The 26,358-nt window shown below is 40.6% G+C and overlaps 1 protein-coding gene across 1 annotated transcript in view; it reads left to right on the top strand.

Moving 5' to 3' along the window:
• The window catches only part of LOC124127115, a 31,440-nt gene extending 14,342 nt beyond the window's left edge, over positions 1 to 17,098 (top strand). The window contains exons 8-23 of the mRNA XM_048385548.1: positions 687 to 879; positions 1,884 to 2,556; positions 3,095 to 3,260; positions 3,487 to 3,604; positions 4,107 to 4,307; positions 5,533 to 5,569; positions 5,908 to 6,174; positions 7,067 to 7,114; positions 7,527 to 7,675; positions 8,294 to 8,489; positions 11,012 to 11,131; positions 11,776 to 11,930; positions 12,400 to 12,534; positions 14,167 to 14,281; positions 14,529 to 14,622; positions 14,902 to 17,098. Coding sequence (XP_048241505.1) covers positions 687 to 879; positions 1,884 to 2,556; positions 3,095 to 3,260; positions 3,487 to 3,604; positions 4,107 to 4,307; positions 5,533 to 5,569; positions 5,908 to 6,174; positions 7,067 to 7,114; positions 7,527 to 7,675; positions 8,294 to 8,489; positions 11,012 to 11,131; positions 11,776 to 11,930; positions 12,400 to 12,534; positions 14,167 to 14,281; positions 14,529 to 14,622; positions 14,902 to 15,040 — 2,806 coding nt within the window. The 3' untranslated portion in view covers positions 15,041 to 17,098. The remainder of the gene's footprint in view (positions 1 to 686; positions 880 to 1,883; positions 2,557 to 3,094; positions 3,261 to 3,486; positions 3,605 to 4,106; positions 4,308 to 5,532; positions 5,570 to 5,907; positions 6,175 to 7,066; positions 7,115 to 7,526; positions 7,676 to 8,293; positions 8,490 to 11,011; positions 11,132 to 11,775; positions 11,931 to 12,399; positions 12,535 to 14,166; positions 14,282 to 14,528; positions 14,623 to 14,901) is intronic.
• The last annotated feature ends 9,260 nt before the right edge of the window (positions 17,099 to 26,358 follow it).

Below are 26,358 nucleotides of genomic sequence, written 5' to 3'. Positions count from 1 at the left end.
TCATTTCTTAGAATGAGTGAGTGGCTGAAGGAGTGAATGAAGGACTAAGTGAGTGAGTGATATTACGGTGTGTCAGCACTGCATGGTAGGAAATCCCGAGGTAATATTCAGGATGTAAATGTTTACTAACATTTGGTCATCTTAGTGAACTCCGCACTCAGTAATATGCCAGCTATATCAAAGCAGCCATACAATTCAGTGATTGATATTATGAACAACGATCAAACGATCCCGACGTAATGCAGGACGTAAATGTTTACTAGCATTTGGTCATCCCGAGGCACTACTAGCTATGCTTGTCGTAGGAGCCGACTAATGAGGATTGGGTTTCTACATTGTTAAGTGGTGTCACCGTACGTTTAAAGAGTGGAATGTTGTTCACGGATCCGTGAAGGTCCGGTTAGAGAATATATCATCAGCTACCCATGCATGCCGTAAAAGGCGATCGTTGTCATCGTTTCCCAATTGCGTAGATGGATGCTCATGATGTCAATCACTGGATTGACAGAATATTTACAGATCGCCGTCATCAAGTTCGAATATTGCTGAGTGTGGGCTTGGAGAACAAAGGAAACGTCGTTCATGCTGTCAATCATCGGTCTGCCTACTTCGAATAATGAAGTTACAGCAGTTAAAAACACAGTGAATTCACTTTGTAGTTGTTCCAGAAGTATGTATTTGTTTAGGTTTAAGTTGACCTTCCGTGTGACGAGCGGCGGGTACAGGGAGCTGTTTGACACAGGAAACAACCGGGTGACTGCCACGGAACACTACACCGGAACTGAAACGACCCGATCTGTTGCCTTTAACATTGATCTGACGAAACCTGCATTCACAGAAGCCGATGCGTCATTCCAAGTCCACCCTGAATTTACGAAGGTTAGATGCAAACGTCTTCTAATTTCTCATCGCCAATTGACCTCAAAATCGGCCCTTGTCTGTAAAGCTTTTTTCGGGACTTATTTAGATTCCGGTTCCGCGTTTTAGAGTTATTTTCCATTCCGAAGTTGCATTTTTTTATGTTACCCGTCTAGACTTTCAGCTGCAAGAATGCCTTTCCTTTCTACGCCTATCCGAATAGGCTGCTAAGATAATAAGTCTGAGAGGGCAGTTTTGGTACCTACGATTTATCAACGATGCGTACATAAACTGCGCTATAAATCTACAAGTAACCTAGTTAACTTTACAATGAAAACACAGTGCGTTTTTCTCCTTCCTCACATTAATGACAACGTAAATTTTCTATTTTTACTATTTAGTGTGTGAGTGAGTTAGGTTAAAAGACGTGATGAACAGCGATTCGGATATCTCAGAGAGTGTAAGCCCATTGATGTGGATGGAAACCTAACATGGTGAAGGTCTTAACTTTTTTTGGTAAAATTCAGGAGCACAGGTATGGTGGTGAAAACCAAGGATAATGGAAGTAAAGTAAAGAAGATATCCATTTCGCTCAAAGGGAATAACAGTACATAATATCATACATACAGTGAGTGAGTTGGGTTTAATGCCGTTTTCAACAGTATTCCAGTCATATCACGGCGTGTCAGCTTAATGTGGGAGGAAAGCCTGAAGTGATGCAGGTCTTAGACGTTTACCACTTCGGTGAAACCCACGAGCACGGGTATGGTGCTGACAAACCTAGAAACATAATTGGGGCGAACCGTGATTCGAACCCTCAATCATAGGTTTCTGACGAGCCCAAGGGACACAACTCTGCACAGCGAATCGCGGCGCCTTGGACGACTGGGCCACCCGTGCCCCCCATACATATAGATGGTCAGGCATGGATATAAGTAAGCCTGAATTCTAAGTTTTCCAGAACAGAAATTAGCGAACACTTCACATAAATGAAGGTCAACGTATGTATTTTTTACATTATACAGCAAGGTATTACAATGAAATGGGAAGGATGGACGGATGATGATTCTCAAATGGACAAGTACACATGGGAAGCCTTTAAACTTGAACCTAATGGCGATGGAGACTTGATGGAGGAAGACAAACTGAGACCCATCATCCACAGACAAATCAAACACACCTCCCCCATTTCCTACCCTCTTCCTTATGAACCCGATAAACCAGGTATGTATTCCTTCATTCTTCAAGCTGTGGACAAGGCCAACAACTCTGAATACATGAGACGGTTTGCGCTGTACGACAAAGAGTCAACGGTGACCACTGATCCGAACCATGCTATGAACATATCATATGTTGTACGAGACCAGGGCTTCCAGTGGATGACCGATACATCAAAGCCACTCGTGGTCAACTGGGAAAACCGGTTTTTGAACTATCACCACGAAAGCGGCAAATTTCTAAACAAAATCTTGCCCTTCAAAGTTCAAATTGTTGAAGACCCACCAATCTACAAGCAGGTCAGCAGCACCAACGATGATCATTATGGTGAAAGAACCGTAGACGCTATCCTCAATGTGCGGGGGATTGTGAAGTTCGAGTGGACACATGATGTCAATAAAACTGGAGGTCGACGCCAAGATACACCTCCAAATTGGTCTGATGTATCCGGTTTAAAAAGTACCATGCAGTTTCAACCAGGTACGTTTCTCTTTTATGTTCCTAATTAATGCTGGTGACTGTGGCCCAAGCCAACGTAATTGGCTGTTTAAACAACTTATAATTATTTCTTCAAACAAAACACCCGACCCTTCAAAGCGCAGTTAAACCCTACTCACTCCAATACTAAAAACATCCCAAGCAATCACTGATCAATTTACAAGATCAAGCTATTCATATTTATAAACTTTCATTTTACTTCATTGATTCATTTAGTGGTTGGACTTTTGTTACATTGGTTTTTTTTGGTTAACTCCACACTCAGTAAAATGCCAGCTATTTCACAGCAGACATACAATTCAGTGATTGATATAATGAACAACGATCAAACAAGTCACCGAGCCTGACCACCATATTCCTTATTTCGCCTCTTTCGGCCAGCATTGGTTACTGGGGGCCAATTCTATGCCAGAATATCCACGTGACCGTCCCGTTCATGGAAATGCAAGTAGAACACTTTGTAATAAATGTGATTTAATCATTCGTATGTGAATCTATACACATTTCTTTTGTACTCCAGAGGGAGTTACAAGTGGGAGCACTGTTACTGTGTGGATAAGAGCCAGGGACATCCTCGACAACAAGAAAGTGGACTCGACAAGTGTGACCTATGATTTTACGGAGCCACAGATCACTAGGATGGCTTTCCACGAAAACGAGATATCCAACATTCCCTTCAGTTCTGGGGTGAGAGAAAATGACGAATTGTACAACTGAGTATGCGGTCTTTTTTATATTTGAAGATGTAGTGTCACCCGCAGTCACTGTAGTTCTTGGTAGTGTTTTAACCCAATGAAACATGATTAAATATTTTATTGACGCTGAAATCTATTTTGAGTTACAAGAAATGCTTATTCGGGGGAAATTGTAATACAGCAACAGTTCCATAACGTCTTACGTATGAATTTTCAGCTTGGAGTTGAACATGCTGGACAAAGAGAGTGGCATTGGACGTGTAGAGGTCAAAGTCATACAGACAGGGAACGGGCACTTGATGTCCAGCAGGAACCTTACGGTACCGACTCTAACAGTGAGTATGAAAGAGTTGAAAGATATTCCAGACTATTTTCACAAGGGGCATAAACAAATGCCTTAGTTAAATAAGTTAAAAGAAAAAATAAAACTACTCTGCGTGTGTGTGTGTGTGTGTGCGTGTGTGTGCGCGTGTGCGTGTGGGGGGTGCGTGTGGGGGGGGGGGGAGGGGGGGGTGCGGGTGTGCGGGTGTGCGTGTGTGCGTGTGTGTGTGTGTGTGTGGAGTGGGGGGGGGGGGGGGGGGGGGGGGGTCTATGGTTTCGTCCGAAGATGAATATCGGGACGTTATTAGGATCTGTAGGGGAGATGACAGTCATCTTAAGGTACCCAGGCAAGTAGGGCTGTGGGGTAGCCTTGTGGTTAAAGCGTTGTCTCGCCATGCCGAAGACCCGAGTTCGATTCCCTCATAGAGACATACCTCATAGAGACATATTTCTGAAATTGAAACGTTGTTCTATAAAGATCAACCATGTTTGGAAACTCAACACTCTATGTTTCAGCCGTCTGCCTGCACAGACAGAGTGACTGACTGTTACTGCCCTAACGCCCTGAACGTGTGTTACAAGCGAGTATACAAACTTTACATCAGCAACTGTTGGCTGATGGTGGCCAAAGACGCATTGAAATCAGCCGAGGTTAAACTGGAGGTGGGTGTGGTCAACAGAGCTGGACTGAAGACACCCACACCGTTGGTCCACGTGGTGAGCAACACCTTATAATTAGATCATTACATAATTTGTCAGCACACTTTCCAGCTAGGTCACTGTGGCCTGTAAATATTTGTGATAAACCAGTGGTTGATATTATGAGCAATGTTGCACGCCGTTGAGGCTTGATGACACGCTATCAACCAAGTCAGAGAGTCGACCCGATCGAATAGGTCGCCTCTGACCACCATCACTACAATATCGTTTTATACAAAAGTACAGATTATATACAACAAACATATGTGGTCAGCCATTTGCCGAGAGTCAGCGTTCTGCTGACTGTATCGTTTTTTTAAAGAGAAGTTAATTAGTCTGCTATTACATGCTCTCTCCGTAATCAGTTCTATTTGACTCAGTTTGGGGCCAACAACATCAGTTTGTTAATTTGTCAGGAGACAGACTTATATATTTTTTAATTCCTGTTTTTAATGTTTCTAAAAATGTGAACACAGTCACAAAACCATAATTCTTTAATTTCTTTTAGATATTTGCTCCACTCTGTATCATTGATTATGGGGCACGAGTGCCACAGTCATATAAGGCGCCGCAATTGCTGCGTTGAGAAGCGTCCATGAGGGGTGCCAGAAACTTCTGTGACCCTGGTTCGAATCATAGATTCGCCCTGATAGTGATACGTGGTTTTGTGGGCATGAAACCCGTGAAGTTTACACCACGTAGAGCTTTCCTTCTTCGCGAAGCTGCGTTCAACCAAACTCTCTCCTCTCGATGGCCAGAAACACATTGAGTGAGTGAATCGAACCCCGGCCTGAGGCGTGACGGCTAAACCACGTGTCTACCCCCCCCCCCCCCCCCCCCCCCCCCCCGTGGCTTTGTGATACGTGTAATTACGATCTTGTACTGCTGACGTGTGCAGATAGGAAAGGATCCTTAAAAGATGTGATGAAACTTTTTCCTCTGTTTATTGTAAGTGTGATTGAGTTATGTTTAACGCCGCTTTTAACAGTATTCCAGTTATATCACGGCGTGTCAGCTTAATGTGGGAGGAAAGCCCGAAGTGATGCAGGTCTAAGACGTTTACCACTTTGGTGAAACCCACGAGCACGGGTATGGTGCCGACAAACCTAGAAACATAATTGGGGCGAACCGGGATTCGAAACCACAATCATAGGTTTCTTGCGTGCCCAAGGGACGCGACTCTGCACAGCGAATCGCGGCGCCTTAGACGACTGGGCCACCCGTGTCCCCCTGTTTATTGTAGGTAAAAGATCTCATGAAGCTGAAGGGAACCGAGGCATGTGAGTATACTGTGTGTATAAAAATGTAAAATTTACGAAATTTTGTGTGTGTGCGTGCGTGCGTGCGTGCGTGCGTGCGTGCGTGTGTGTGTCACTCAGGTGGCCTTTGAAGACAATGCTGTCTAGGCCAGACTAATAATAATGACAATCATACAAGGTCAATAGATCAGTTTGCTTGAATGTCATTCACAGCTCCCCGGGGAGTATACATCCAAAGCTGCCCGTCAGGCGCTTGAAGGTTAACAGTCACTTGACTAATTTCATCCAACGAGACACCTTGCATGCTATGGCGACAAGCAGGAGATATCCTCTACTTATCATTGATTATAAACGTTCAGATTTTGGACTTGAGAACGTAACGACAACCAAGATAACGACGTCGAGTGCCCGTGTTTCATGGAAGCATGCCCCAAGCTGCCATGAGCGGACGGTAATCCTTGTGAGCTTCGAGTCCGAATCAGGACATAAGGAGACGCTGAAAGTTTTCCAGAGCGCAACACATTATGTCCTCCACGGCCTTCAACCTGGTACATCATACAAGGTCAAGGTCACTGCAAAATACGGGGACATGCTCAGTATACCCAAGCAGGTATCCATCACTACCAGTAAGTAGTTTGATTGTATTAGTTTTTTTGCAGCGTGGAACACTTAAATACTGTGTTTTGTTGCCTTGCAGCGTGGAATACTTAAATACAGTGTTGTGTTCCTTTGCAGCGTGGAACACTTAAATACAATGTTTTGTTTCTTTGCAGCGTGGAACACTTAAATACAGTGTTTTGGTGTTTTGCAGCTTGGAATACTTAAATACAGTGTTTTGTTTCTTTGCAGTGTGGAACACTTAAATACAATGTTTTGTTTCTTTGCAGCGTGGAACACTTAAATACAGTGTTATGTTTCTTTGCAGTGTCGAACACTTAAATACAGTGTTTTGTTCCTTTGCAGCGTGGAATACTTAAATACAGTGTTTTGTTTCATTGCAGTGTGGAACACTTAAATACAATGTTTTGTTTCTTTGCAGCGTGGAACACTTAAATACAGTGTTTTGTTTCTTTGCAGTGTCGAACACTTAAATACAGTGTTTTGTTCCTTTGCAGCGTGGAACACTTAAATACAGTGTTTTGTTTCTTTGCAGCGTGGAACACTTAAATACAGTGTTTGTTGTTTATACCGCATCAGTCCGGACTAGTACAAGCAGCCACACAAACACACACACGTACATGTACGTCGCTATATAAGTGCAATAATCTTGGACGCGACGTTAAACCAAATTTCACCTCACCTCACCTCTTAAATACAGTGAAACTCCTTTATCGTTGCAATTAAAGCGTTCGGATTACGTGAGTGAGTAACCATACAAAGCGGGGATCCATACAAATAAGATAAATGACAATCATGTCATAAGTGCCTGATCACTTGATTGATACAATCGTCATGAAGGAGGCTATTACACCCACCTGTCTTTGCTATAATAATACTTTATTTTTTTCTTAAACCCAGTGAACGATCCTGGTATCGGAACAGGAGCAATCGCAGGAATTAGTACAGGTGAGGGTTTTTTTGCATGGTCTGCTTGACGCTTGTGACACGTATTTTTGATACGTCAATTTTGGACACGCTCGACTGCCTCTCACCGCTGAGGCACCCAGCATTCATAGTACGAATCGACTGATACGCACCAGAAGGTCACAATGGCTTACGTGGCATATTCTATGTCTGGATAATTGCGATCTTGTATGTTTTTGTAAACAAAATAATTTGTTCGAGATGTTTATGGGGAAAAAATATCCACACAAATATCCTCTTGTCTTTAAAAACATATAAGCCGCCTGATTTGAGGGGTCACTTTTTTTCAATTTATTCCTTTCATTGGCATATCTGTTTACTGTGTGTCTTGTAATTGTAATTGTCTTGAGACACTCGTGGTCATACACACACTGACTATGATTGTTTTCGACAGGGCTGGGGGTTGTAGTCGTCGTGGCCGTGGTCGTTGTTCTGCGGAGGACTGGAGGACATCGTTTTCTGAGTAGTCGACGACAACCAGTCGAAACAGCGAGGATTGCCAATAATCTTGATCCGACCAGACCGAGGATGGCATCCTTTAAGGTAGTCCTTGAGGGCAGGTTATGTAGGTGACACAAACAAACTTTGATTATGTTTCTGTGTTTGTCACCACGATACCCGTAGTCGTTGGTTTTAACAAAGTAGTTAACATTTAATACTTCGAACTTCCTCCCACAAACAGCCTCAATGGCCTTGTGGTAGAGCGTTGACCCCCGGACGCGTCATACCAAAAGACGTTAAAAGATGGAACTTGTTGTTACCCTGTCTGGCGCTCGGCATTAAGGGGCTAAAACAAGCTTAGGGCTGGTCGGCTCGGAGTCACTATGTACTGTGTCTGAGTAGGGTATTCATGATAAACTGCGGCATGGTACCTCAGTGAACTAGCACTATAAATCGGTATCAGTCCTGACCAGTACAAACACACACACACACACACACACACACACACACACACACACACGTGCATTCACGTCGCTATATAAGTGCAATAATCTTGGACGCGACGTTAAACCCAATACACTTCACCTCACCTCACCTCACCTCACCTCACCTCACCTCACCTCACCTCACCTCACCTCATCACACCTCACTTCCTCCCAGAGCAACCTGACACACTGTGTTATAACAGGAAGACTGTTTAACGTACTGCATTCGTTTTAGAACAAGTCTTACGCCGAGGACGATGACATCTACCACTACGCCAGCATGCCGTTTTCGACATTGCAGGCAAAGGAGATCGCTAGTGATAAGCTGACGCTTAAGAAGGAAATACAGGGTGGCAGGTTCGCTCGTATTTACAAGGCTTCTCTGATAAGTGGTAAAACACAGCAAGAGGTGGTCGCTAAAGTTCTTAAAGGTAAGATATGCTTGTCCTAAGAGTCGATTCAGTAGGGATCTGGTGTCAGGATCGTGACTTGTATGATAAGTTTTAAAGTTAAACAATTAAAACGTTATTTAAGATAAATGTTGATGTTATGATCAATGATGTAGCCTCATGTTATTGTTATTTACAGATGATCAATGAAGGACAATACCGTAAAGCTGTTATATTTACAGATATATATAGAAAGAATTTATAGAATTCCAAAGGATGATGCCGAAGGAAAACGAAAATGTGAATATGAAAACAATATGCGTAAATATGAGGCAATGATCGCAAACTTGCGACATATCGCAACACCGATTTGGCTTTCAGGGAGTATTGCATAAGCCACGTCGTAATTGCGGGAAGTTGCAAATGTGTCGTATTGTTGCGACATATACGGGGACTCAAAGTTAACGGCCTTCTTTTCATTCGGTTATTAAACGCACCTGCAATCGAAATAATGTGTAAACATGCGATAATACGATAACACAACACGTTCAACTCATGTCAAAGAAGAGATTGTCTAACTGCTACACAGTGAAATGATTCAGTTTACGACACGTGAAGATCCGGGGTAGAATAGGTCTACAGCAACCTATGCTTGCCGTAAAAGGTGACTATGCTTGTCGTAAGAGGCGACTAACAGGATCGGGTGGTCAGACTCGCTGACTTGGTTGATGCATGTCATCGTATCCTAAATGCCTGGATCGATGCTCATGATGTCAATCGCTGGATTGTGAGGTCCAGAATCGATTATTTACAGACCGCCGTCATATAGCTGGAATAGTGCTGAGTGCGGCGTTAAACAACAAACAAAACTAAAATTATTGTTCACGATTTTATTTCTGACTGCAGCTTGACATAAATATGCTACCCCGGGCTAATGAACAAACATGAGGAAAAGTAAAAGCATTTGGACGCTATGAATATATATGTTCGTATCGACATTTTAGTGGATATATTTTGAGTACTAAAATTAAAACATATCTTCAAGAGAGTTCGCGATTAGAAAATGGTCGATACCTACAGTAGCTCACACAAAAGAAATGAAATTAGAATATCCTGTACGCATGATTTTATTGTGATATCCTTTAAGTTTAATGTATCTCCTGCAGACTGTCACTGTATGGGATCTCACATCTAGCAACAGGGCAATACCAGGATAAGAAATACGTGCATTATATCGATATGGCCTAATGCCAGAAACAGATAGATTGCATCAAACAAAAGGACAAACATCCTTTAGTCGGATGTAAGAAGGAAATCCTCAACAGATAACAATAAAACGCATGCATGTATCCATCCATCTACCCATCCATGATTACATACAATGCATACAATGTTTCGGCGGTGTTTGTCGGGCTCCGTTGTTCGTGTTTTGAAAGCGCAAGTCGAAAACAACACTCGTTTTTGTGGTCAGAAATGATACAGTTAACCTATATTGAATCGTTTTAAGCTCACTGGGTCCGAAGGAATAAGATGAGCTTATGCCATACCGTGGCGTCCGTCTGTCGTCCGTATGTCAACATTTTTTTTTTAGAATGGCCTCTTCTTCTGAACCAATAATTGGAAATTAACGAAATTTGACTGTAATCATCGCTAGGTGGTGAGGATTCAAAATTCTACAAATGGTTGGGCTGACCCCCAAGGGCCCAAATAGGGATAATTGAGCTATATTGCTTTAAACGACTTCTTCTCTGGAACTGCGAGATAGATATCAACCATCTATGGTTGGAACTATTCTCTGGTGGTGAGAATTCAAAATAGTACAAATAGAAGGGCTGATCACCCCAACAAGGGGCTGAGGGGCGGGGCGAAGTAGGGGTAATTTGGCGTTATTGCTTTAAACGACTTCTTCTCTGGAACGAAGAGATAGATATCAATCATATTTGGTTGTAAACATTCTCCAATGGTGGGGATTCAAATTGGAGAAATGGGGGGGGCTAGTATTATATACATGTACAATGCTAATGCATATTTTGTCATGATTGCGTAAATATCCAGGTGAGCGATACAGGACCTAATGGCTTCTTGTTTTCAACATGCCGTCTTTTGGCCACCATTGTTCCTGTCGTAAGCTCCTCAAACAGGTCCGACAGTGTCTTAATTTTTGCTGTAAATTTAAGATTATTTAGCGCTAACACACTTTCAAGAAAAAGACTTAGCTGAGACCTTTCTCGCTACGACGCCTGACGCCAATCTTAGCGATAAAACGGCTTCGTATATAGGCCGCTAGTGATATAGATTCTTTGTTGGTACTACTTGACTGAGGACATATATTTTCATTGTCATTTATCATGCCGGGATAAATATGTTTTGTTGGTACTACTTGACTGAGTACATATATTTCCATAGTCATGTATAATCTATGATATGATACCTACAACTACACTGTCGCCAAGACCACTGAATTTGACAAAGAACGTACATACCTTTGACTTTTCTTTTTCATCAAACCTTATAACAGCACACATAGGCAATAGCTTCATAAATAATATCATGTATGTTCTCAGACACCCATGATGAAGACAGTGCCTTACTGATGATGGCCAAGATCAACTTTGCTGCCACAAAGGTCGGGGAACATCGCAACGTGCTGAATTTCATTGGCGCAGTTGTCAGCAACGATGCTTGTGAGTTCAACTATATTGTACCGCCATAACTTTTTCAGCAAAACTGTATGGTTCTACAGTAAACATGTACATTTCGTCTTATCGACAATTAAATCAAGCCTGAAATGATCAATACAGAGTGAGTGAGTTGGGTTTTACGCCAGTTTTAGTAATATTTCAGTAATATCACGTCGGGGAACACCAGAAATGGATTTAACAAATTGTGCCTTAAGTGTGAAATCTAATCAGGCCGTTGGCGACACGAGCTACAGATTTAACGACAAGACTTTCAGACCACCACATACGTATAGACCATCACATATAATCAGATGAGAAAAGACATGATTCAATTTACGGTGTTTTTAAGGGTGATATCAGGCAAAACGTGTAAGGAGGCTAAGATTAAATTGGCATTCACAGTGGTTGCACTCTTTGCGGTTTAAAACAACACTGAGTGACGCCATAACGTTTTCCTGTTGAATTTGTGATGGTGCTTGAGTAAAAGCTGCATTTGTGTCATTGCACCTGTACGGCGCGAATCGCTTGTCATCTCCGATCTACTGGGCCTACATTTGATTTTTTAACGGATCTCCGTGATGTGGCTGTAATGGTGCTGTTTTGCGGTGTAAAACAGGACTCTATCACTCCCTCAATTTTTGTTCCAGTGGGACCGGTCATGGTGCTGGAGTATTGTCAAAACGGACAGTTGGACAAATGGTTAAACGCCATACGGACGGCTGTGAGCACGGATGTCTTGGATACAATCCAAAGAATTACTTTGGGAATATCTAGAGGAATGGAATACCTTTCAAAGAGACAGGTTTGGTTTTTTTTAATTCTATTTTACGCTTTTAAAAGAATTAATCATTTATTGATGTCTGTGTTGGCTACTTTTATCTCGGAAACCAAACCTACTTATATTATCCAAAATACACTGCGAATGCATGCTCACCATTAGATAATGATAATGGTGGCACTTATTGACCACAAAACTGATAAAGACTTGAATTTCACCGAAGTCTATTTTGTATTGTATATTGGGATTAGGAAAAATGCGTGGTACTTTTCTTTTGAACTGTAAAAAGCATACCTTATAACACCCAAACGTTCTGTATCCCCATAGCAGTGTCCCCAACTTCTTTGCCTTCGTGTCAAAGCGATTTCGGGAACATTGTTCCAAGTCAATAGTGCAGAATTCAATAGGACCGACCTGTGCCATTTTTATTTGAGGTTTCAATATTAATTTGACAAATACAGAAAAACTTCATACTTTTATATATGTATTGTAGATTGTTCATCGGAAGCTCGCTGCCAGGAACTGTCTGTTAACTCCCGAAAACGATGTCAAGATTTCCGGATTCGGACCATCCAGCCCTGAAGAAGCAGCCGAGGACAATTCCAAAGGGAAAGAGAGCAGATCACAGGTTTGATGTCAAATACAAATCTTACGTTTTGTGACGCCAACACACACACGCGCGTGTTCCTTGAGGAGCCATCTAGTGTGGTGAGACGACCCCTCCTTACTCGTTTTATTAATTTATTAAGTTATGTTTTGATTTCTCGGAGAGTGGTTACAGGGAGGTTCGATTCCCAGACACGCCTTACAAAAAGACGTTAAAAGTTGGGACTTATTGTTACCCTGTCTTGCGCTCGGCATTAAGGGCCGAAAACAAGGACTGGTCAACTCGGAGTCAGCATACTGTGTCTGAGTGGGGTAATCATGTTAAACTGCGGCCTTGTATCTCAGTGCGCTGGCACATTCGTGACCAACTCGTGTTTTTTCCGGGACAAGCCGAATAGCGACTCATGCCCCTCTCATGGCCATTTTTGCGACCGGGTTCCGTCTTAGCGCAAACGGCCGCCTCCGTGGTCTTGTGGTAGAGCGTCCGCCCGGAGAGCGGAAGGTCCGGTGTTCGATCCCCGGCCGCGTCATACCAAAAGACGTTAAAAGATGGTACTTGTTGTTACCCTGTCTGGCGCTCGACATTAAGGGGCTAAAACAAGGACTGGTCGGCTCGGAGTCAGTATACTGTGTCTGAGTGGGGTATTCATGTTAAACTGCGGCATGGTATCTCAGTGAGCTAGCACTATAAATCGGCATCAGTCCGGACTAGTACAAGCAGCCACACACACACATACACGTGCATGCACGTCGCTATATAAGTGCAATAATCTTGGACGCGACGTAAAACCCAATTTCACCTCACCTCACCTTAGCGCAAACGGGCAGACCTGAAACAATTGTCAACTCGTTGTGTAATGGTTCACATATATTTCCCCATGTATTATATATATTTCAGATGCAATTTAAAGCACAGCTGGACATGCGGAATTATACAGTATGATTGGACACATTTAACTGTGTCTTGGGTATATTTTTAGATGCAAGACATATGTAAAATCAAATATTATTTCTGAGGGATTCTTTGACGAAGAACTTGAAATCATACGCGCATTCTGATTGGTTTGTCGTATTTTCGCACATAACATTCATCGAAAGGGGGACGAGTCTTCTTGCAGGTTACGGAAAGGGGCGAGTTGTGCCGAATGTGCGCTGGCACTGTAAAACCGGACCACAACAGTTTGTTCTGACTACCACAAGCTGCCACACACAAACACATGCATGCACGTCTCTAAGTCGCACGTCGCTACATAAATAACTCGAGGTTCAATTCCACTTATCTTTTGATTTCTTGGCTTTATGGGGACCCCTTTGGGAATCGATGGTGGAACCCGCAATAGCCCGAGCAGAATCGGTTGTGTCGTTTAGGACTGACACGTAGCTAATTGCGTCTGATGGTACCCGATTGGCATGGGTCGTTGCTCATGCTTTCAGTCATCGGTTTGCCTAGTCTGGATCCTATGATGACCAGTCTGCGTGCGTGTTGCTGACTCTGGCGTTAAGCACACATATTCCGTCGCACTCACATGGACTTTTGTTGTGTATGGTGTTAAACGTTTACACCTATTTTGTGTGGTTAAATGGTTATGATTACGCTTGGAACAAACTCATCTCCTGCTCGTTTCATTACATGTCAGCTGTGGATGTTTTTCAGGATCGAATCCCAATAAAGTGGACGGCTCCAGAGTGTCTTCAGTCTCTGAAGGGAGCCAATGAGAAGAGTGACATCTGGTCCTTTGGGATCACAATGTGGGAGATCTTCAGTCTGGGTAAGTATCCTTCATGCTGAAAAATTGAAATGTTACCGAAACTATGTAAATGGTACATAGTATGTCGTTAAAATGCTAACAACCCCATATGACAAAGGTCCAATTACAAGGATACCAAAGACATGAACTCGCTGGCAAAATGTTGTTTTATTTGCACTTAGCACTTTTCGAAAAAATGTTTCATACTTTCTAATCATTGAATGAGTCAAATGCAGTTGGATCAGAAAGGCCTAATATTTCTTTTCAGGTCAAACTCCCTACCCTGACATGCGGAGCAGAGATCTACCAATCAAACTCAAGAATGGGTACAGACTCCCCAATCCAGAGTATGCTGAGGAAATGTGAGCAAATTGGCATTTAAGGTCCAATCATGTACTTTCATCGGCCCCTTTTAGGGCAGCCAACATGCCCCTTTCCGATTCACATGCGTACAATGTGTGAAGGCCATTCTTGATTTCAATCGCGGGAGTATTGCTGGAATATTGCTTACAGCGGCATTTAACCCACTCTACCCAAAATAAATTCATCCTCACCAAAATCGTTTCAAGTGGCGATTATGAGAAACTTTCTTTTTACTTTACCTGACCCAACCTTCATTCATTCATTCATTCATGTTTCAGACATCAGGACATCATGCAAGGCTGCTGGAAGCAGAACCCTAAAGAGAGGCCTACTTTCGCGATTGTAGTGGAAAAACTGGAGACGTCGTTCGGTTATAGACCTGGGGAGTCTGGGGAGGTTTACTACACAGCTACCTAATGCATGCAGATGTTATACATCTGACACCTTCTGAAAAGAATAGGTCGCAAATTTACTTAGCTTATTTTATATGTCTTTTTATATTTCTTTAACTATTAGACGCATTTTTTATACAGCGTGTGCATTTTTCAGAGACGTGTACTTAGGGGTGAGGGGGCAGCCAAGCGCTTAAAGAGTTCGTTACAACTTAAAACTTTCCCAGTACAACATGGGTACAACGCTTGAAGCCCTTTTTGCATTCATTGTAATAATGCTGGAATGTTGCTTTGTCAATACTCACTTGTTGTCGCGGACGGCCACAAATTATGTGAAGGGGACCTTCAGGAAAGACGAACACTCACCTCTGGACCAGTTGATTGTATGTTCGCCCTTTCCTCACACGGCTATTATCAGACATTGTTCCATGACACCGGTGACCAATAAACGCCGATTAATAATTACTTCCTTTGAAGATGTCGCTTCCTGGACGGCCATTTAAATCTGTATCGAGTCAAGACAAAAAATTGTGTTTTGAATTTAGATGTCATGCCTTAATACGTAGGCCATTAATTGAGTTCTCTTTCTGTTTGTAAGTGGAAACGGTGTGTAGCTCACCTATAGGCTAGACCTTATATCGAGAAAAGAACACAAATGATTTGGACCAAAATAAATTTACAGACGATGATATGTAACAAAACGTCAAGTTTGATTTGCACAGGTGACAAATCATGGGGGGATAATTTCGCCAGCGGCGGAGAGTAACTGGATGGGTAACCGCGCTCGGAACGTTTGACTTTTGATTCTCTTTCTTCGGTCCTGCTCCACGGCTTATTACACCTGGTATATCCTTAGTTCAGTTCAAACGTTCTATGTGGGATGAAAATCTAAATTGCTCATTGAGTTTTATGATGGGGTGGGATGGTTAAATGGACTGCTGGGTTTCCATCCGAGACAATAAACCTTTTACTGTTTTTACAAGTCAATAAATAATAGCTCTAGTCGTCATATTTTCACTCTGACAGTGGCCGACATCGTCACTAGAAAAGAAATGAGTTTAGTGAAAAAGCAGTTAGCTTGATTTACTTGAAGGCTCTACATCACCTTCAGCTTTAAGATTCACTGAGAGTCAGGGTTCGCTTGACAAAAAATCTTTTGGTGGATGTGAACAGTTTAAAAAACAACTACCTATCTTCCGGTATGTTTCTACCTGAAATATCTTCATTCTTCATTAAACTTTTGAACTGTTCCTTCAGCAGCAGTAAAAAGGTTCCCGGTAGATTCAGATGGACATGTGAATGCAAAACCGACAGCTTTGTTTGCATACTCCCCTAGCTGAAAATGAAAACTAAATGTAAACCGAACCGTTGACCTGTCACCCTAAAAACAGACTTTGTGGAACAAAGGATAAACAAATGTACATGTTATCATACTCAATCAATTCGGTAGATTACGGTTAACACATTTAACAATCGGGACCGGCCTGTTAATATTCTTGAAACAGGAGCTGGACTTTTTAAGGCAGGACAGACATTATTTTTTAACCCAAAACCTATTAATTTCATAACCTCGAGCATGTCCAGTCAGCAAATATTTATTTTTATGACAAATACGTTTTCAGTATTTTGGGTAACAGGCACACCCATGCAACTCCTATCTCCGGAATATAAAAAGGCCGGTCCTAAACAAATATATAATTTATATGTCTAAGCTGTTTTCGTGCTTTGTTCGTACAATGTTTTTTGACATTATCTTATTGTCCTGTTTTACATATCTATTCTATTTTGTTCTTATATTTTATGGTCATATTATTCCCATACTCCAATATTGTATACACAAATGAAAACCTTAAAAGTATTTCCACAGGCACAATATTCAAAACTCATTAATGTTGATGTGCGCTGTTTTGTAATTGTAACCCGGACGCCAACGCTTTTTAAAAAAATATTTAACTGAATTTTAATTCTGCCAAACACAAGTCACGATGAAACATTGTTAATATCCGTTGTCAGTTGTTTGTTGTGTACAATATATATCTTAATTATTATATATCTTAGCTGTCAATAAATTTATATAAATGCAGCAACTGTTACGTGTGTCTGTGAGTATATGTGTATGTCTAGTTCTGAGGATGCCGCACTCAGCATGGTTCAGCTATATGACGGCGGTCTGTAACATAATCGAGTCTGGGCCAGACAATCCAGTGATTGATATCATGAGCATCGATCCACGTAATTGGGATACGATGACATGCATCAACCAAGTCAGCGAGTCTGACCACCTGATCCCGTTAGTCGCCTCTTACGACAACCATAGTCCCCTTTTACGGCAAGCATGCGTTGCTAAACACCTAGTGGGTGTATGCTGCATTTCATACACAAATGTTTTGGTCATGGATCTATTATCGAGTCGGGGATCTTACACTTCAACACTGACCTGTTGCAGTTCATAAACTACCACAGTTGTTTGGCAACCTAATGATTTCATTCTATAAGTTCTCAGTCTACATGTTTGTTCAAATTCCTTTTTTATATTATTACAGAATCTTTGGGCTGTTAATTTGACATTATCATTTTGGTTTTGGTTTCAATATCTGTGACATTGTAAAGCGTCCCAGATTTCAATTTTATCTCAGGAAATAAATTTTGATAACATAAAAATAGACAAAAGTAGGACTAAGGGGTATTATTATATACGTAAATCATGTTGGTAAACCTCTTTAAACCTTTAATATAGTTAGCCTTTTCACACATAAAACATGCGCATGAATACATCGATAACCTACATATCGATTAAAAATGGCTGTCGATCGATCGCCAACAGGGACTGTAAACCGTATCGATATTTCCTCTAATATACGCTTGGTCTCTAATAAAAGCCAGGTCTCTAATACATGCCAAATGGTTCTCGCGAAATTAATAGACAGCCTAGCGACTAATAGAGGAAATACGGTAGTTTGATATGGGATGTTGTTAGCGACGAAATGTTGTTCTAGGCCGTAGGCTAATCCTGACTGCTCCGGTGCTGAGATAACAAGACTTTACGAAAGCATATCTTTTGCATACAAATGAAATGTTCATGAAACTGTGTGGGACATGTTCGAAGCGAACAGACTCAGAATAGTAAATTTCGATTGTCATTGAAACAACCGACAATGATAGTAATATATAGCATTATAAAAATGTGTTTGAAGAAACCTTATTCATGACAACATGTTTTTTACAAGCCTTTTTATGTCCGAAACTCATTGCCATCTCCGTCAACCACTACCGTAAGGATTTGGCAGGAGGGGATTTGAAAATCCACCAGAAAACACTCGTCCTTCCGAAAGGCCACGAAGCTATGTCCCGACATCACTGAACTTACACCTTATCAAACTTGTTGAAATTCATTTCAGAACACGTACAATGAAGAAAACCATACGCAAACCACTATTTCTGGGCCACAACTGTCTCATTGCTTTCACACGCTGGGTTAGAATCCGTGAAATCTTGAAATTGACAGGTCAAATCATTCAGATTCCTCGTGTTAAAAAATCCGGCTCGTCTTCAGCCTAAAAAGCGGCTGTTCAGTCATACTCAGTTTAATTGGTAATCATATTGTACCAGCAAGCTCACTCCCAGTAAATCTACAGGTTAATGTTGAACCACATCATAGATCAGGGTTGTCATCTTTCTTTGTGTAGCTCCGTGGTCCAGTGTTAGAGCGTCCGCCCGGAGAACGGAAGGTCCGGGGTTCGATCCCCGACCGCGTCATACCAAAAGACGTTAATTATAAAGATGGTACTTGTTGTTACCCTGTCTGGCGCTCGGCATTAAGGGGCTTAAACAAGGACTGGTCGGCTCGGAGTCAGTATACTGTGTCTGAGTGGGGTATTCATGTAAAACTGCGGCATGGTTTCTCAGTGAGCTAGCACTATAAATCGGCATCAGTCCGGACTAGTACAAGCAGCCACACACACGTACATGCACGTCGCTATATAAGTACAATTACCTTGGACGCGACGCTAAACCCAATTTCACCTCACCTCACCTTCTTTGTGTAGGTTTTTATGTAAACATTTGCATCCAAAGGGAGGTAATCGATGTTACCGTACAACCGCCATCAGTCGATTCATACGATAATCAGTAATAATTACTACAACAGTGATGTTCATAAAATATGCTTCTGGGTAAAATAATTTAAATGCCCTGAATATTAATTCTTTTAGACCGAGACAATTACGTTTACAATTGAACCTCGTTTGTCCGAATCCTGTTAATCAGCAACCCCCGGACAATTCTGCTTGAAACATCTTCATAATTAAATACAAAGGACAATGATTCATTATTCCGAGTATTTGTGTATCCGGACGTTTTCTTAGGAAACGATACCGTCCGTATTAACGGGGTGTCACTGTATAGATTGGATTGCATTGATGTGATGTGATCGTGGCCCTGCAGACGGAGTAACTGAAACGGACATAAAATATCCACACAAAAAACACCCAAAGTTATATTGAACAAATATAACCCTCTTCAAAGCGATGATAATATTAAAATGTTATTCTGGGAGTCGGCGTTTTCTATATAAATCTGTACGTTATACCAATATCTTGGTTGGTTAATTGGTTTGTTGTTTAACGCCGCACTCAGCAATAGTCCAGCTATATGACGACGGTCTGTAAATAATCGAGTCTGGACCAGACAATCCAGTGATTAATATCATGAGCATCGGTCCACGCAATTGGGATCGAAGACATGCATCAACCAATTCAGCAAGCCTGGCCACCCGATCCCTTTAGTTTGCTTTTACGACAAGCCTAGTCGCCTTTTACGGCAAGCATGGGTTGCTGATCCCGGATCTTCACGGGTCGTACCAATATCTATCTATCCCGGATCTTCACGGGTCGTACCAATATCTAACTAACTTCAGCTAACACTATCGCCACATCAGCAACCAGCATCAAACACAACACATTTACAGACTGAAAGGACGAGATCAGCCTACCACGATCGGACACATCCAATATACATCCAATACACATCCCATACATATCCAATACACATCATCATGATTGAGTGAGGTGGATATCGCAACGTGGTATCATTATTTCAGCAAAATCCCAGCGAGAGACACCAGACACCAGTATGCTTCGCACACTGCAAGCATGCGGTATGCCAGATCTGGGCTTTGCACATTGTACACATGTAGAATCGAACCCGACCCTTGAACGAGATAAGCCACTAGGCCACACCATCGCCCCTCATGGACACATGAATTCAAATGTGAATTATAAAGGAAAGACAATGATGTAAATATAAGTTTGTATTTTCCGAACTGATAAATCGTAAACTATGTCATATCAAGTTCTCTGCATATTTGGCAATATACATTTAGTTTTGAGCCCGATTCGAACGATACAACAGGCAATCTGCGAAAGAAGTGGTGCAATTAAAAGTTTCCCCTTGACCAGTAAATTACTAGTTGGCAATCCCCCGCCCCTAATAGTAGACACATCAAAGCATTGATTTATAATTAATATTATTTGTGTGGCAAGTTAAGTTTTGTTGTGAATTAAGCTGTTTCTAACCGACATGTAAATTACGTATCTCGCTTTGCACATTCTAAGCGTTTGTCGTTGCCTTCTTACTAAAATTGAATGTGAGTTTAGCAGACGGCCCTAACTTGTATCACGACAACTAATTCATTTTCGCTCTTCAGTCCTTCATCTATCTCACCATATTATAATTTTTTAATTTGAAGTTTACACGATATACGGCTTTTCCATTGGACGAGAGGTCGGTCACATGACCGCGAAATTGACGTTCATAAGTGTATGAACGACACAATTTGACGTTCATACGTTTTTTACGAGACCGTGTTCTTGAAATGACGTAATCACTGACGGATACTTCCAAATTTCTGGGGAAACCCCTGGGAATTCTCTAGCACGAAAACATACATAAGCGTTCTTTCCGATCATTTTGAACCTTTACCGCCACAGGTTCATTAACAACTTCGGAAATCTCTCCCGTCACGTTTATCGTGTCGGCCATTTTGACGTCTAGTACTTGAAGTAAATGTATTACGACGCACTGTCATTGTGACTGACTTACTGAGGTAGTTCTTTACAGAACTTTTTCATCTAATGGGGATATGATTTGAACACGTGCTGCGTAAGATGTTCTGAAGAGCAAGTTGTGCATCCATACGCTCATGTCACCTCTCTTTTTGAGGAACTATTTTACTCCACGATATAGCTGGTTGTTGTATTGCTGTCAGTGTAAACATGACGTCACACGTACTAAAAAAATTGTGTTTAGATATTAGCCTACATCCTTTGAGGTAAGAAATTGTGATAAAAAATTATAAGAATTGACTTTCACTTTCTGTGAGTTCATTGGAGTATGAACCTTCATACTCCAATACTCAATTCTTAAATAATATAATTCAAATTCACCTACTTCGGATATAAAATTAAATGTATTTTGAAGAAATATCATGATTGTCAATAACGAAGGCTGTGCCATTATAATGTTTTGGATAATTTATGCATCCTGGCTTTTCTGAGCTTCATCACAGCAGCAAACGGGTGTTTTTTGGCCACTGGATACTTATGCAACACCCATCGGAATATCCATTGCCGATAACAAACCCTCCTGAATCTTGGTTTCTGTCAACGGGTGCCTTTGCCGACTTCAACTTGCGATGGCCATATGTTCAGGATTCTGGAAATAATGGAGACCCCACGAGCTCTTTTGATGGTGGGAGTATGTTAGATTATACACCTGGAGTAGGTTCCTGTGGAGGAAAATATCCTATTTGGAGGAGAGGTAAATATGAACAGTTTTATTTGTTTTCATATGTTGTAAATCTTTACCACTGATGTCGTGACCTTCTGCAATATTTGTCTTATCCTTGAGATGGCAGTTTCCAGTCGTACTAGAAAATAGGCGTTTTAGTTAATTTTGACTTCTTTTTAGCGCATTCAATGTGTTTTAGCTCACCTGAATATAAGTCGCGTCCTGGTTGTCGGTGCCTTGAGATTGTAAACATCTTCTGGGGCAATTAAGCTTAAATTTCACATACTTGTTCCACACCAATCATAATAATCGATCAAGGTGTTCAAATCAATATTCAAATTCTTTTGGTCCGCCATGGCAGGCATATTGAAGAACCTGTATACGGAACAACTCACCAGGTGTTGTTCAATAAGTAATGATATTTGGTATATGTGTAGACAGAAGTGGGGTTCAACATGTGTTTTACGATATCTCATATTTCACCTTGATTTACCTCTGCACATCTACCATTCTACCATAATGAAAGCTCAAATTTCTTAAGGTCATTACTTAGCCATTTGCTTTCAAAATATATTGATATATGTGATCTCAAGACACATGTTCTATGTTTTGCAAAATGTTAAGTTTGGACCTGTATTTCACCTTTGAATTTTGACCATGTTCGTATTATCTCTAGAAGTGTTTTTTCTTGTTCTATAAACGACATCTCCTCAGTACAACCACTTACCCAGTGACAACGGAATCTTCATATGCTTTCTTCTGAATTTATTCTGGAGGTTCGATTTTCAATATAGTTACCATGTGTTATATATGTCCACTGTGCAGCTATTTCTGCTCACAATGTACTATTATGCTTTGACATAACTTTGGCATGTAAGGTTCTTTTATGGTGACATTTTGTTTGGATCATTTTATTGTGAAACAATTGGAAACATTGTATGGCATTCAACTGAGAAGGCATTTAAGGCTCAGGGTTGAAACTTTGTTTACAGTAAATTTAACTGTTGTAGATCATGTTTTACAATGCTACATGTGTTCTGTCGGATTTATCATTTTAGCTACTTGCTTTGTGTCTTCAGGAAACATACCCTAGAAGTACAGATAAATTTGATAATAGGCAGTGTAGTTGATATCATTCATATTCCCCTACAGGTGACAAATACATTGGAGGTTCATCTTTCTTGGTGAGACAGGGAAAAGTACTTCCGCCGACATCCTACAGTTCATAATTTAGATCGAGTAACTATGCCCCGAAAATCAATTGCCGCATTCTGATGTCCAAGGTCTGGAACATGATACAAAAAATCAAAGACAAAGAATCAGATTCTTCTGTTCATCATCATAAGGAAGGTGATCAGTTATTGACTGATGAATCAGATATTGCCAATAAACTTGGTGAAACTTTGGCTAAACATTCGTCCTCGTCTAATTATGTCCTAGAATTGAATATATATCAGAAACTTGAGGAAAAGATAAGTATTAATTTTAACCCTGATAATTAAGGGGAAGACTAGAATGAAGTATGTTCTTTCAGTGAGCTACATACGTTACCGAAGGCTGATAGTATTCACTGTCAGCTCCTGAAGCATTTGCCTAAATCATGTCTCGAAACCCTTTAAGATATATTTGACCAAACATGGACGTCCGGGATTTGTCCTCCTTTGTGGCATAATGCCATTGTAGATCTCTAAAATTACCTCCCTGTATCTTGAACCATCTTGAAGATGAGTTTGGTACTTAGAAACCAATAATTTAATAATAAATATTCAATGTGGTTTCAGAAAGAAATCGAAGTACTATTGATCATTTAGTATGATTAGAATCTTTTGTGAAAAAATGTTATTGTCAACAGACAACATGCAGAGTTAATATTTTTCGATCTTGAGAAAGCTTATGACACTACCTTGAAGCATGACATTTTTAAGCATTTACACATTTTTGGTCTGAGAGGCCGCTTGACACATTTTATATTACAGCTTTTAACAGGCAGACAATTTCAAGTCCCGTTGGTTCAACCCTGTCTGACCATTATAATCGGGCGGGGGGGAGGGGGGGGGGGGGGGGGGGGGGGGGGGGGGATCAGACAACCCTTCATTTAAATCGATCTTTTATCCGTTCCAAACTCATGAAATATTCCCTGTTTAATGACACTAAGACAAACTATTGTTACATGGGTACATCCAACAGTAGACTTCTATTGTTCATTCATTAAGTAAATAATGCTATTATAACTGATACTAATCATTATTTAATACGAAAGCCCAATGGCCACATTGTAAGGATAAATTTGTTTATTTTAAATCATTATTTTATTTCAATTATTTTCTTGATATTTCAATTAGTTTCTCGTCGAAATCGAAATTTCCAGAAAACATGATTGGAATAGCGAGAAAGGTCGATTTAACAAAAATGAATATGCTTCGAAGGTTATATCCCATTAGTTAGACGTCCCATTAGTTAGACGTCCCAATTGTTAGACATTTTTCTTTAGGCAAAGAGGGAATATACCTACAGGTGTAATGGATCAGTCCTAATTAGATTGAAGTACTGAGTAGGGATAGGGGACTCATAGTTTAGGGAGTATATATGTTACAATTTCATTTAATTAACTTAAATTACCTAACTCTCAGCACAGGTTCAGTAGGCATGAGATTAACTATGTAAACTGTGGAGTAGCTTAATTGTCTTACTGTATGATCAGTTGAAGGAGTTGAGTTATGATTATCTGCTTATCAAACAAATGAAAATGATCTGCTATTGAGTATTTCGATGCTTGTGGACACTTGCTTCGTCTGGGATAAATAAACTGTAAACGTTATTAAATGTAAAGTGCACATTACCAGAAACTGTCACAAAGTGTTGTTACAAACTGTATAAAATGTATCAAATGTAAAGTGCCATTAAATGTCAAGTATAATATTAAAGTATCTATTTAAAGCTGCTTTGCTTTGTTTGTCAGATCTTATCTGGACTATTCCATTTTAAAGTCTGAGGTAACAAGCATAAGGATTAGTGTGCACTCAACCGTTTAAAGTGTTGTAATAAGCTGTCTAACTATTGGGACGTCTAACTAATGGGAGGACACCGCTTCGAAAGCAGGACTAATAGGCTTTCGTACTTGGACTCAAAACTAGTCTGACTGGGGTCTATATTTATGGGACATTCGGCAACGATTTGCAAGAGGGATCAAACTGTAACAACTGAAGGTCTAGACAACAATATCGATAATATCGATACTGATGGTAACATACAAATGCGGGTTTTATTTTGGCAGGTTATTCTAAATGTACACTTTACTTATAGCAACTATGTAAATAGTTTGGAGTTAACATTTCTATTTTCTATCGTTGCAATATATGATGTAAATCAAAACTTCGGTGTCTTGGTGTATATTTCTCAGCGATATAAAAACAATAATTAAAAATGCAAAAAATGTTGCAAGCCTCAAATTACAAACGCATTATTAAAAGTGAGATCCACCATTTGCAACCATTTACAGAGACTTATTTCTGTCTCAAGATAAAAGATTGAGTTCGTGATGCTACATCTTTATTTTTAAAGTACAAATTATAATAAGGAGCACAACATCGAGCATCAATTAAAGTTAATCTCAAGTAAAATCTAGAAAAGGGTTTGAAAGTAAACAGAAACATACTGTTTTCATTGATAAATTCCTATATCCGTTGAACAACTTGATACCCAAATTGTATTACAGTACTTCATTATGACGCTGGAAATCTTTTGACAAGGTAAACACAATTTTATGGATTACAACTTCTTTAATACTGTAAAAAGCGACGTTTCGGTATACATCCTTATACCGTTGTTATAAGCAAGACTGAATGAGGAACTGACTGACTGATATAGAAGATTTAACGTGCGCTTTCCGACTGCGGCGTATTTCGCACACGGGCCTGGCCAGGCCATTTAGTGTATTCCGAGAAGGGTGAAAGTGGTGTGTGCAACCCAAGAGGGGGCTTTTAGGGGTTGCTTATATCGATTTTTTTGAAATTTTAAAATTTGGAATAAATGCCGAGGTGGGTGGAGGAGGGAACTAAGGGAGCCGGGTGAGGTTGGTGTTTGTATGTTTATTGGATTTTGGATTGGTAGATTAATTAGTTTTTAGATGCGCTTAATTAGGCCTGTTTTGATTAGGAATACGCCTAGGGCCTTGAAGTTTTCTAGTTTATTTTGAGGGTTTAGTATTTCATCTAGAGTTGGAACCTTATTTAGATTGAGGTTGGTTTGTAGTGTGGTTCTGTGTGTTTGGTAGTGGGTGCAGTGGATGAGTGCGTGTTCTGTGGTTTCGGGTTGTTTGCAGTGGGGGCAGTTGCCCGTGGTGTGTCTTTTAAGTTGTTTTAGGTGGTTATTTAGGTTCGTGTGTCCTGTTTGGAGTTTTGTAATTAATCTGTCAATTTTTTTAGAGGGGTGTAGGATTTTAGGTTTGGCTAGTGGTTTTCTGAGCACTTTTTTGATTTGGCTATTTGAGTTTTGATATTGATTATGCCATTTTTTGGTTATTTTTTGTTTGTTTACACTTTTAATTTCTGAAATGAG

This window comes from Haliotis rufescens, unplaced genomic scaffold (genome assembly GCF_023055435.1).
Source record: "Haliotis rufescens isolate VD_foot unplaced genomic scaffold, xgHalRufe1.0.p SCAF_10, whole genome shotgun sequence".
Taxonomy (NCBI): Eukaryota; Metazoa; Mollusca; class Gastropoda; order Lepetellida; family Haliotidae; genus Haliotis; species Haliotis rufescens.
This window is presented reverse-complemented; position numbering and strand designations above follow the sequence as displayed.